Here is a 12,588-nt window from a genome sequence, read left to right as displayed (position 1 = left end):
TGGCTTCCTGGGTTTTACCCCTTTCTCCTGCTCCTCCGGCCTGCTACTCTGTGCTACGCCCGTGCTTACCTTGCTCCCAGAGACCCGGTCCCTCTCGGGAGGGTAACAAGGGAAAGTGTTCAGTGCAGATCAGTGAGTAATTACAAGCCCGCCCGTGCTTACCTCGCTCCTGGTTACTAAGCACAAGCCCCATCCTATGCCCTTAGGTTGATGCAATTCCACTAAATTGCTCCTCCATTCAGACTTTTACTTTCAAGGAAAATCATGTATAAAATTGAATCGAAAATACTATATTCTTCTAATGATTTTTTTTGTTAAGCATTTAATTATTTCATACTTTGAAGGAAGCCATCTGTTTCACTGGCATATTAAATCACTGAACTAAATTTCGAACTTGGAACTTTTATGGGGAGAAACAAGGATGTTTCTTTGAGTATAACATTTTAGTTTTAAAGGCAGTACACAGCAGACCTGTTAACTATACCCTAAACTCTTTCAGGTTTCAGTGAACTTTTTTTTTTTTTACCTTACTGCTATCATTCATTTCCCTGCTTATAATATGTGTTCTAGCCATAATATTGTAAACATTTTTTCTTCCTGAGGCATTCTTATTTCTAAATTTTTCTATATAGTAGAAGTTCTTTTCATTTCCCCAGGGGAAAATTATTGATTGCTTTTAAAAAGACAACTTCTTTTTAGAACTATTTGAGGAACAACAATTGTGTTATGCTGTAGAAGTGTTTTATGTCACTCATGGCTATCTCTGGGACCTGTGTGTCTCAAGAAGCACTGGAAAGAGCTTCTTCTAGTTTCTTCATGGAAACAGAACATTCAAGGCTCTGCGATAATGGAAGAGGGTTTTAATACTTTCAGAGTCCGTATGGGGTTCTCCTTTGAGAAAAGGAGCCAGGAGCATAAGGAAAAGACAGGTTCCTCTGAACAACTGGTTGGCTTAGGATATTGCCCACATTCTAGATACAAATCAGGCAGAGGAAAGAACTGAGCACTCTGTTAGAGCAGGTTCCACTGAACACCATCCAGAACTAGGAGATAAGGAGGAGGACAGGTAAAGACACAGAGAAGAATGTCCTGGGGGAGAAGGGCAGGTTAATAATAAGTAAAAGCCAAGACAAAAAGGAATGCGATCTTGTAGTCAATTTTGTTGGGGTCTCATAAGTTTCTGGCCCAATCATATTTTTGTTTACAGGTGAGCCCAGGTAGAGTCAGTCAAGATGTAAGATATCTCAGCAATGCACCTCAAAAGCCTGATCTTATTGTTATAATTTATAAGGAGGTACAAATGGGGATGAAAGGAGCTCTGGTGGCACAGTCCCAAAGCCATATGACTGCTAACCAGAAGGTTGGCAGTTCAAACCCACCAGCCGCTCTGTGGAAGGAAGGTGAGACAATCTACTTCTGTACAGATTTACCACCTCTGAACCCTAATAGAGATCGCTATGAGTTGGAATCGACTCAATGGCAGTGGGTTTGGTTTTTTGCTTTTGGGAAGAATGGGGATAGATATCACAGTGAATAACCACCATTCACCTGCCTGTGCATTTACCAGCTAGCACTGTGTCTATAGGATTTCTGCCTCTCATATCTCAGTGGTGCTTGTATCATTTTTGTCTCACTTTGGAGCAGACTTTTTGAGAATGGAAGTTGTATCTTCACTATCTCCTCTGAAATGTTGAGGACTGGAGTGGACAATACTGTAGAGAGAAATTACTTTTGTTTGTCACCCAGGAAGAATAGCTCAAATGAGACAGACATTCAATTAGATTGATTTTCCTAGTCCTCCTCCCTAAAAATGGGGGCATGAGCTTGAAACCCAGGGCAATGGTCTTGTTTTTTTTTCTCTCCCTTCACACATAATACAAGCTTAAGTATATCCTTTAATCTACCCCTTAACTTTAAACTCCAATGGTGATTGGTATAGCTAGTTAAAGGATTATGAGTCCTTGAAAGCAATGATGTTATAATGAATCCCTCCAAGTAGGTACAATTCAGATGTAAATCATGAAGAGTCAATAGCAGTGCTTCTCAAATTTTAGTGTGCACCAGAATCACTGGGTGTTGTTGTTGTTGTTATGTGCCTCGAGTCAGACCCAACTCATAGCGACCCCTCCTTGGGTTTCTGAGGCAATATCACTAGGGAAGTAGATTGCCCCGTCTTCCTTCTGAGGAGTGGCTGCTGGGTTTGAACCGCCAGGCTTCTGGTTAGCAGTCAAGTGCCTTAGCCACAATCACTGGGTAGGCTTGTTAAAACACAGATTCCTGGGCCCCAGTTGTAATGATTCTCATTCCAAAGGTCTAGTGTGAGGCCTGAAATTCTACATTTCTAACAAGTGCCCAAGGAACTCTGGTAGCATAGTGCCTAAGGCACTTGACTGCTAACCAGAAGGCTGGTGGTTCAAACCCACCAGCCACTCCTCAGAAGGAAGTTTGGGCAATCTACTTCTGTAATGATACTGTCTCAGAAACCCAAGGAGGGGTCATCATAAGTCAGGTTCAACTCGACAGCACATAACAACAACAAGAAGTGCCCAAGTGATGCTGATACTCTGGTCCACAGACCGCACTTTGGATAGATTTAGGGTACAAAGGGAGTTTCCGCAGCATCTCTCCCATGTTTTGGTTACTTGCTGATAATCATAACCATCAAAGAGCACAGGCTTCCTATTCCAGTCTGCTCACAATGCCACGGGAAACATCCTGACTTTGATTCACATGTATAATCAAACTTCAAGAAGAGGAATTATAGACCTTTCTGTCAAGGTGCCAGTCAATTGATAAACTGAGGGATAAAAAGGGCCCCATATCAACTTAAAAACTGTCAACTTGTACAGTCTTTAAAACCAGCTGAATGACATAGAAAATCCCTCAGTCAGAAAGTGAGCATTAAAAAGTTTTGTAGAAAAGTACTGCAGACTTTCTCTAGAGGATTTTAAAGAGAAAACATTTTCAATTCAATGTGAATCTGCCATGTAATCCTGAGATGATACCTGATAAATTAGCAGAGGAAATGAGCTTGAATCCCTAGAACTGTAATTGTGACTCGGTTTGTTAAAAAAAAAAAAAAAAGACACTGGAGGGACATAAGCCTCGTGAAATAAACACATTGGAAGATGCTCTGGAAATTGGGAAAGGAAGCAGTCTGAAAGTGTTCAGAAAACAAAGCCAGGAGAAATGGGAAAGCAGGATACTCTCAGTTCTGACTGATAGAAAAGGAAGTTTCTTAGAAATGTGGTGGGGGAACGAAAGTGATAGCTCAATGGTGAGGTGAGGGTATTCTATTAATCTTCATTGGGAATTTCAAGCTATGATCAGGTTAGTTTCATGATCTCAGACCTTTTGGTAATGTGTGATCTACAAACATCTTAATGTGTGCATTCTGCCCCTATTGGATTGAAGCGGTGTTTTATAAATGCTCTGTTTCCCCATCTCCTATGCTATGGAAAACAGAAAAATACTGGTGCCACAATTAGAAATTGACAAGTGCTAAAGGTCTAATGACAATGTTAACAACAATAACATAAATAATAATAGCTAACATTTGAGTGTTGTTATGTGCCAAATGCTGTTTTTTGGATTTTAGGGGTATTAGTTCATTTAATCCTCACAACAGGTTCTATTATTATTTCCATTTTATTCATTAGGAAAGTGAGGCAGAGAGGTTAAGTAATGTGCCCAAGATTATAGAGTCATCTATAACTGAGTAGGAGCTCTGGTGGTGTAGTGCTTAAGGCATTTGACTGCTAATCAGAAGGCTGGCAGTTCAAATCCACCAGCCACTCCTGGGAAGGAAGGTTGTGCAATCTACTTCCGTAGTTGATACTGCCTTGGAAACCCAAGGAGGGGTCACTATGGCTCAGATATGACTCGACGGCAGTGAGTTAGAGTTTTTTTTCTGTACCTGAGTAGAAGAGCTAGGATTTGAGAACAATGCTATCTGGAGCAATTCAGTTCAACGAAGCACACCAGATATCAAAGTGAACACAGCCTTCTAGCAATAAACCAATATACCATAAAGGAGTGTACAAAAACCTGTAATATCTTAACTGGAAGGCCTTAGAGAATGGAAACGAATATGTAAGAAGTTCTGTACTACACTCATGACAGCCTTTTCAAGGAAGAAGAAATTAGCTGCCAATGTTGACATAAAGATTCTCCATGTTAACCATTTCACAAGATACTATTTTTAAGTCATGGGCTCCGGTGGCGTAGTGCCTAAGGCATTTGACTGCTAACCAGAAGGTTCATGGTTCAAACCCACCAGCCACTCCTTAGAAGGAAGATGGGGCAATCTACTTTTGTAAAGATTTACTGCCTTGGAAATCCACAAAGGGCATTGCTATGAGTCAGAATCGACTCGATGGCAGTGAGTTTTTTTTTTGTTGTTGTTTGTTTTGTTTTTTGCTAGTGCCACCCAGTTTGGCTAAATGAGAGTCATTGGAAAATTGGTTGATGTTTATAATCATGTTGGGAATAAATTATTCTTCAAATCCATACGAAAAACTGGCAAATATAGATGATAAATTTTAAAAGGAAAAAAGAAATCCTCTATAATTTTCTACACCATATAATCTTGGGTATAACACCATTAATTGGAGTTGACAGGTAAGTAAAGGAGTAGCATAAATGACCAGAGTAGGGTGCCTCATTCCATTACCACTACATCAGGGCATCATCTCTCTGTATTGTCCCTCAAACTCATCATACTTTTTCATTCCCAGTCTAATTTCTTCCATAGCCTAATGAAATGGATAATCCTAATCTGTTTTTAGGAGCTCTAGTGGCATAGTGCCTAAGGCATTTGACTGCTAACCAGAAGGGTGGTGGTTCAAACCCCCCAGCCACTCCTTGGAAGGAAGACTGGGAAATCTACTTCCTTAGAGATACTGCCTCTGAAACCCAAGGAGGGGTCATTATGAGTTGGGATCGAGTGGATGGCAATGAGTTTTATTTTTGTTTGTTTGTTTAATCTGTTTTTATCCATCACAGATCTCTCATGTCAAACATCCACGGTCCCTGTTCTCTTCCTCACATTTATATGCCCTCCCTTACACCAGGCTGCCCTTGGGCTGAGCAAGAGAAGTCTAGCTCCCATGCTGTGCTTTACTATCATCTAGTGCCATGGTTTTGAGGATCCATCCCAGGGTGATCTTCCTGTGTCTAAGGTGAAGCTCTGACATAGTCTGGTGGCTCAATTGTCCTGAACTATTGAGGTATAGATGGAATTGATTTTGTTTTTCAGAACTTGGGAATCATTTGACTTTACTTATTTAAGAGGCTATAGAAAATGTGAGTCTATTGCTTGGGCTTTTGAGGTGCAAAGTAACTAGGTTCCCAATAAAAACTAATCTCCCTGTATTGTCCCTTTTAAATGCAGATGAAAAATTCACAGACATTTTTTTTTTCCTAGAAAATGACTAGCATGCTGCCACCTTCCTTTAGATGCAGCAAGAACAACGATTTAATTCTGCTCCTGACTCTCTACAGAGAGATCCTTGGATGAGTAGCTAAAACAAGAAAATGAAAACTTTAGGTATTATGGAAATGAAGTGTTCAAATGATGCAATTGACAGTGTACAATTTTCATATCATTCAATAAACTGAGGCTCTATACAGCCCTTATTTATGCCATGAGCTATTTTGGGTTTAACTTTTGTTGTTGTTGTTGTTAAGAATGTGAAGGCATACGATGTTCACCTTTGGTTGTAGAGAGGAGAATCTGCATAACCATAAACTTCCAAGAAAAGAAACTACTCTGATGGGAAAAGGGAAAAGGACCACAAACCCAAAGGGATGCCCTAGTGAAGACACCAGACACTGTGCTTTCAACAAAATAAAATAACTCTTACAGAAGTGGTGTAACAGCATTTGGGATGATGAAGTTTCCCTCTTTGAGACACAATTTTTTCAATAGATGCCTTTTGAATTGGGAAGGAAAGTCTTGTTGCCTCTTGACTGCTGATTTAGTGACCTAAGAATTGAGTTAACGTGAAAAAAACAAAACAAAACAAAAAAAACCCTGCAATTCTGCTTTAAGTTTGCCTAAGAGAAAAGATTTTTAAAATTATATATATATAAAAGGGCTGATAGATACGTTTTTCTTTAATTTAGGACTATCATTATGCTTTTTATGTTAATTGTAATTTCAGTAAATGTTTACTGATTGACAATATGCAATAACTTCCCTTTTTTTAAAAAAAAAAAATTCTTCTGCTGTTTTTCTTTGTCTTTTCTTCCTTGTCTCCACTTTTCTTAGCTAGGATGAACCTTATTTTAATGTTTTCTGAAATGCCAATTTTTCAAGATAAATCGATATTTCAAATAATTCACTTCAAGTAATGTTAAGAATATATGATTTCTCATGTAACTTAGTAACATGTTGTCATGGTCCTAAGCCTTTGGATAATATTTTGTCTGTTTATTTAGTGATAGAAAACTTAACTCCTAGAAAAGATGTGGCTTGGAATTAGCAGTTAAACCTTCTTTCCTAGTTCTTGCTTCTTCTCTTTACATTAAAATCTACAACAATAGGGAAAAATTTTCTTTTTCTTTGACCCCTGAACTTATAATTTCAACTGCAATCTACTAATATTTTGGAATGGAAGAGATATGCAAGAAATCGGATATATATGAATGCATTTATGACAGAAAACACATTCTTTAAGATGAAACACAATGCAAATCTTGGCGATAGTACGTAAGCAGTTTCAAGGACGAATAATGTGTAAAACATGCCTACATGAAAATTCTTTCCTACTCTTCCTTGAACTGATTTTACTTGAAGAAAGAGGAACAGAGCATAATAGGTTGTTTGTATACGCAGGATTAGATAAGAGATTTAACATAAACCTCATTGGGCAATAGTGACTCAAATAGAGAAATCCTATTCAAGTACAGAAATAACTAAACAAGTAACTTAGCTTCCTCTGTGTGAAATAGATCTGTCACAATTTAAAATAATGAATTCATTTATGCTGTTTTAGTGGGTTTTTATTTTTATTTCTTTTAGCCTGTACTATTTGTAAGTATTTGGTGAGAGGCATCTGTTTGTCTTATGTAACAGATGGTTGTGAAGATCATATTGTTGTTATTAGCTGCCATTGGTTCCAATTCATAGCAATGCCATGTGTGCAGAGTAGAACTGCTCCATAGGATCTTTAAGGCTCTGGTCTCCTGAGGTCCATCTAGGTGAGTTCAACTGCCAGCCTTCCAGCTAGTAGTCAAACGCTTAACCATATGAGCCACCCAAGACTCCTCAAACTTTGTCTTACAGCAGAAACAGACATATGGGAATGGGAAAGTGGGCACATTGCATCCTCATATTATGATATGGCACTACTTGTAAGTGGCTTGTTATCGGTGACTTGTTCTCATTTTGTTCAACTTCAGAGGATATTTCTTTTTTAGGCACATAGAACAAAATATCCATGTTTTTTACTCTTTGATTTGGCCATGAAAAACCACGTTGAAATAGTTAAACATATGGCTGAACCCTACATGTACGATGGTGAGGCACAAGGAGCTTTCTCCATGTGAGGTTTGACACCTTCCTAAGGGTTGGGAAGGAAACGTCACAAACAGATATTTTTCCAAAGTGGCATGAATTCAGTTCAGCCTGAAGACTTTGAGTTTTATGTGCTCATTGAACACTTGATTGATTGAACAAGTCTTTCAAGTGTTACATAGCTTTTCCCTAGGAAATTTGCTCTTTCATAGCTAAAAATAACAAGTCTGTTAGGTTAAAATATATTGATTGCAAGAACCAAGTGCTAGTCATGCTAGAAAGATAAGCTGCTTTCCTATTTTTCAAACTTAGGCCACTTTCAGAATGCCTAATGTGGGTGGGAGAGCTACTTACACACCTCTATACCAAGAAAAAAGTTTCTTATTAATTTCTCCAGTTCTCTCAAAGTCACATTCAGACTCCCTCAGGAAACCAGCTGCCTGGTGGCTAAGCCTTCCCTCAGTGGCACCTGCTTTCAGGCTTTATTCAAGGTCCCTTGGTAGCAGAGGAGCTGCAAGGCAAGGCTGGGCTGGCTTGTAGGCAAAGAGGAGGCAGCCTGTATACTGTGTCTGATGTAGTGCTTAGCCATGTCTGGTTTACAGTATTCTGTGATACTGAAAACATGTAGTAGTGAGAACTCAAGTCTATTAAGAGCAATTAATGGAATAATAGGCTTGTTTGTAAAGACAAGTACAGACACCTACGGAGTTAGCTACAGCACACGGGTTAACAGCAACTCTGTGAGGAATTGCTTTCAGTATATGACCTTGGGAATTTTTAAAAGCTTTATACTTCTTTAAAACCAAACTCACTGCCATTGAGTTGGATTCAACTTATAGAGACCCCTCCTTGGGTTTCCGAGGCAGTATCACTACAGAAGTAGATTGCCTAACCTTCCTTCCAAGGAGTGGCTGGTGGCTTTGAACTGCCAGTCTTCTGCTTATCAGTCAGATGCCTTAGGCACTATGCCACCAGAGCTTCAAGGAGGGGTCGCTATTAGTTGGCTCTGACTCCATGGCAGTGAGTTTGGTTTTTTGTTTTTTATGCTTCTTTGGGATTCCAGGACAGTCCCTTGGAGGCAAGTAAAGAGATTTTTTTCTTATTCTTCTTTGATATATAAATTCAAATGGCTTTTATAATTTAAGGGAAAACTCAGAAGAACCCTGACTTGTTGATTTAGGGAAGATAACAGTCTCTGGATGGTGCAAATACTGAAGCACTCAACTACTAATGGAAAGGTTGTGGTTCGAACACTCCCAGAGGCACTGCAGAAGAAAGGCTTGGTGACCTGCTTCCGAGAGATCCCATCCTTGGAAACCCTCTGGAGCACAGTTCTACTTCGCACACATGAGAAGCAGATGCTACTCGACAGCAACGTTTTCTCCCTGCCTCGAAAGAGTTGGCAGGATCTCACAATGAGTAATAAACTCCCTTCACCTTTACCTTCAGAGAGTAACCTGGAGCCATGAGTTATGACAAGGAGATTCCCAAAGGAGATATGAAGAAAGTTTACTCAAGAATTTACAATATTTTTAAATCTTACTGAGAGCTCTCAGGTCATGGGGTTGATTATTTAATGACTCAGCCATTTCCTGGTCTACCTCACAGTAACTTTCTCAGGGTCTTCACACTTAATGGGAAATGGGAAGCCTAAGTTCTGTGTCTTCTCTCCAGAGAGATGCTTACTTAATTACTTCTACATCTGTTTTAAACTCAGTGAGGATCGGTTTCCCTAATTAACTGTGGTGTGCGTGTCCAGACATGGGCAGAGTCATTGCTTTGGAATGGCTGGGACCATTTCTTTAAGAACTCACCTTGAGTAAATAACGACAATCAAGAACATCATGTAGTGTAGAGGAAAGAGGATGGGCTTCTGTGTGAGATAGCTCTAGGTTTGAATGCCAGCTCTAACTATCCATGGCAGCAACCATGCTAGCCTTCACTGAGTCTTAGTTTCCCCAGTTTTTTAAAAGGGGGTAATATCCACCAGCATCACCACTACTTGCTGGGGTATTGTGTGGATTAAATAAAATGATTTTCATTAAAATAAGTTCACATTGGGAGCTCTGGTAGCATAGTGCCTAAGGCACATGACTGCTAACCAGAATGCTGGAGGTTCAAACCCACCAGCCACTACTCGGAAGGAAGATGGGGCAATCTACTTCCGTAGTGATACTGCCTCAGAAACCCAAAGAGAGGTCACTATGAGTCGGGTCCGACTCAACGGCACATAACAACAACAACAACAACAAAGTTCACATTAGAAAAGAAAACTCATTGAGGTAAACCCTTTGGTCACATCATTTTGTAGGAGAGTAACAAAGGATATTTTCTCATAATTTTAAAAGATGAATTACAATGCCTTTTTGGATATATTAATACTGAAAATATTGTTAACACTACTGATTCATTAGCAGCTAAATTAAGCTGCTTTCCCATGCCATTCCATGGTCATGCAGTAGGCATGCTCCAGGCAGATTTCACACATTTTTATTGTTGGGTTGTCAGAGCTGTCAAATGCCAGTTTGGAAAGATGAGGCTATCTACAGATGCTTGCGAAACACAGTTCAAGAAGAGAAATAAAAATGAAAACATCCCATGGCCATTCATTGTACACTAGATAGATTCCACGTGTCCAGCAGAATGCACTCTTTGTCCTGGGCCTAGAGAGGTAGCTCTGCATGTCTGTACAAGGACTCGCTTGTCCTTTGGTTTCTAGTTGAGCTCTGTCAATGGGGAACACCAGCAGAGATTGGGAAATGAGAGGAAAGTGAACGAGGGATATTTGTCTCCCTACTCCCTGATTGTGGCCCTAGACAGAAGGCCAAGTTCCTACAGGGTGGCCCTCACCATACCACCCCTTCTCTGTCTTTAGGTTCCTACACCACTCTCACCACCTGTCCATTCAGACCTCAGGTGAAGTGCCCCAGGTGTTACTAGCCCCTGGGTATTATCCTCATATTTGTATTGTTGTTGTTGTTAGGTGCCATGGAGTCAGCTCCAACTCATAGCAACTGTATGTATAGCAGAAGGAAATACTTGTATTAGATGAAACATGAATTTGCCAATTTTGTAGATTGATTATTGGCAATTTCATATCTAACCTAGTAAATGATCAGACAATTAAACTGTTTCAAATGTCCAACTAAAGTGTGCCAATTGTTGTCTGCTAGGTTGTTAACAGATATTCAAAGGCAAAGGTTTATTGTTAAAACCAAATAAGGCAGGTTTGAAAAAGCAGTCATAAAGAAACAGTTCTGGAGTTTTTAAAATAGAAATATTTACTGTATTTGTATCCTCCATGAAAAGGAGCTCTGGTGGCGTAGTGCCTGAGGCATTTGACTGCTAAACAGAAGGTTGGAGGTTCAAATCTACCAGCTGTTCCATGGAAGGAAGATGGGGCAATCTATTTCTGTAAAGATTTACCACCTCAGAAACCCATTAGGGGTTGCTATGAGTCAGCATGGACTCAATGGCAGTGAGTGTGGTTTTTGGTTTTGGTTATGTCAGTGTAAATCTTTTTCAAGTCATACAGACATTGAACATGATAATATATACATGACATATACATGATAATGTATACTTCCCTAGAGTAAACCATTAGCTGCTCATGGCTGATGTGACTGGCCCACGCCTAGCCTGGCAGACCTGCACCCTATTAATGACACTGGAGCCCTGGGAAGCACTGCCTTAGGATATCTCCTATTGTCTATGCTCACATTACATGTGACAATTACTTCCAAGGACTACAAAGAAATCATATGCCTTGCTTAATACAAAATTCAACTGTATGAGTAAATAGGATTACACATTAGCAGCTGCTTACATCAAGCAACAATACCATGTTCATTATTTACAGTGGTACTGTATCCCTTAAAGTAAAATTAAAAACAAATCATGCAGTGCTTACCGGATCCCTTCTCACCAGCTCTCCGTTGGGTACTACTTCAACAAGGTGGATGATGATAATCATAGAATTCAAAATGTAGGTGAGAAACATGTTCTTGTGCAGGGTAACCCTTTGGCAGCTGAGGTTCCTGGGAGGGAAAAAAAATAACAAAGCATAAATTGGTGACAAAGTGTTCAAGTACCTGGAATAACATCCCAAGGGTAACATTTTAATTATTTTCTTTAACAACAGATGAGAACATAGGGAACAGTAACTGAGGCTGCTCTCTCTCAGCTCCATCACTACTTTTTTGTCCGATTTAAAATTTTTTTTTTAAAACAGTTTCCCAATCATGGTGGCTCAAAGTTTGCATTCCAAGGGTGACTTCTTACAATAAGTGAGAGAATGAGCGATAAAATCACTTTTAATTATAATAAATGCCATGAAGTTAATTAAGAGAAGGATTCTTACAAGAGAAGCCACTAGTTTTTGGAACATGTTTCAAATGAAAAGTCTACAGTTCATTGATATAATGCAGAAATGGCATGACAAGATAGGGTATCAGAGCATGAAGTCAGTACCAAGGTTGTCTGTGACAGAGTACTCAATCCGTGCCCTTAACCCATCACGTACACAAGGTTTACTGTCTCCTGCTTTTTCTCTTTACCATCTCTCTGACTTCTTAGATCTCATATTCCAACAGCATGAACTCACGGTTCCTTGGTCCCTAGTCTCCTGCTGATGGCACTCAGACACAAGCAGAGGCTCAGATTCAATCTCCTTGTGATGAATTAATGTGATTTGGGTCCCAGAAAACCTATTTGAGCACTGCTGTCTCCTAGCTTTGCCATTTCCAACTTTTTGGGTACTTCACAATTTGCTGGAATTTTCATTCCTCTCTCCTTCACTTCATGAACATATACATATGTATTTGTGTGGATTCGCACAGAAATGAACATTATTTTGAATATCTAATTCCACTTTTTGATGTAACTGGAGATATCCTGCAACATAGCTATAGTTGAATTAGAATGTTTATCCTGGATGAATAAGAATCTTGTATTTGCCATATTTTATTATATTACAAAATGTTTAGTATAATGTCATTCACCATGTGAAAGCTTAGAACATGTAGTCAATGATGACAATGACTAATTATAACAGCTATTCCTAAAAAAAA

At 39.4% G+C, this 12,588-nt stretch overlaps 1 protein-coding gene across 1 annotated transcript in view; it reads right to left on the bottom strand.

The window, feature by feature from the left end:
- Nucleotides 1-12,588, bottom strand: part of CALCR (calcitonin receptor) — a 68,407-nt gene that overhangs the window by 33,406 nt on the left and 22,413 nt on the right. The window contains exon 6 of the mRNA XM_007939809.2: nt 11,430-11,556. Within this exon, the coding sequence (XP_007938000.1) occupies nt 11,430-11,556 (127 nt within the window). The remainder of the gene's footprint in view (nt 1-11,429; nt 11,557-12,588) is intronic.

Source organism: Orycteropus afer, unplaced genomic scaffold, assembly GCF_000298275.1.
Source record: "Orycteropus afer afer isolate SDZICR_OR568_19922 unplaced genomic scaffold, OryAfe1.0 scaffold00063, whole genome shotgun sequence".
Taxonomy (NCBI): Eukaryota; Metazoa; Chordata; class Mammalia; order Tubulidentata; family Orycteropodidae; genus Orycteropus; species Orycteropus afer.
This window is presented reverse-complemented; position numbering and strand designations above follow the sequence as displayed.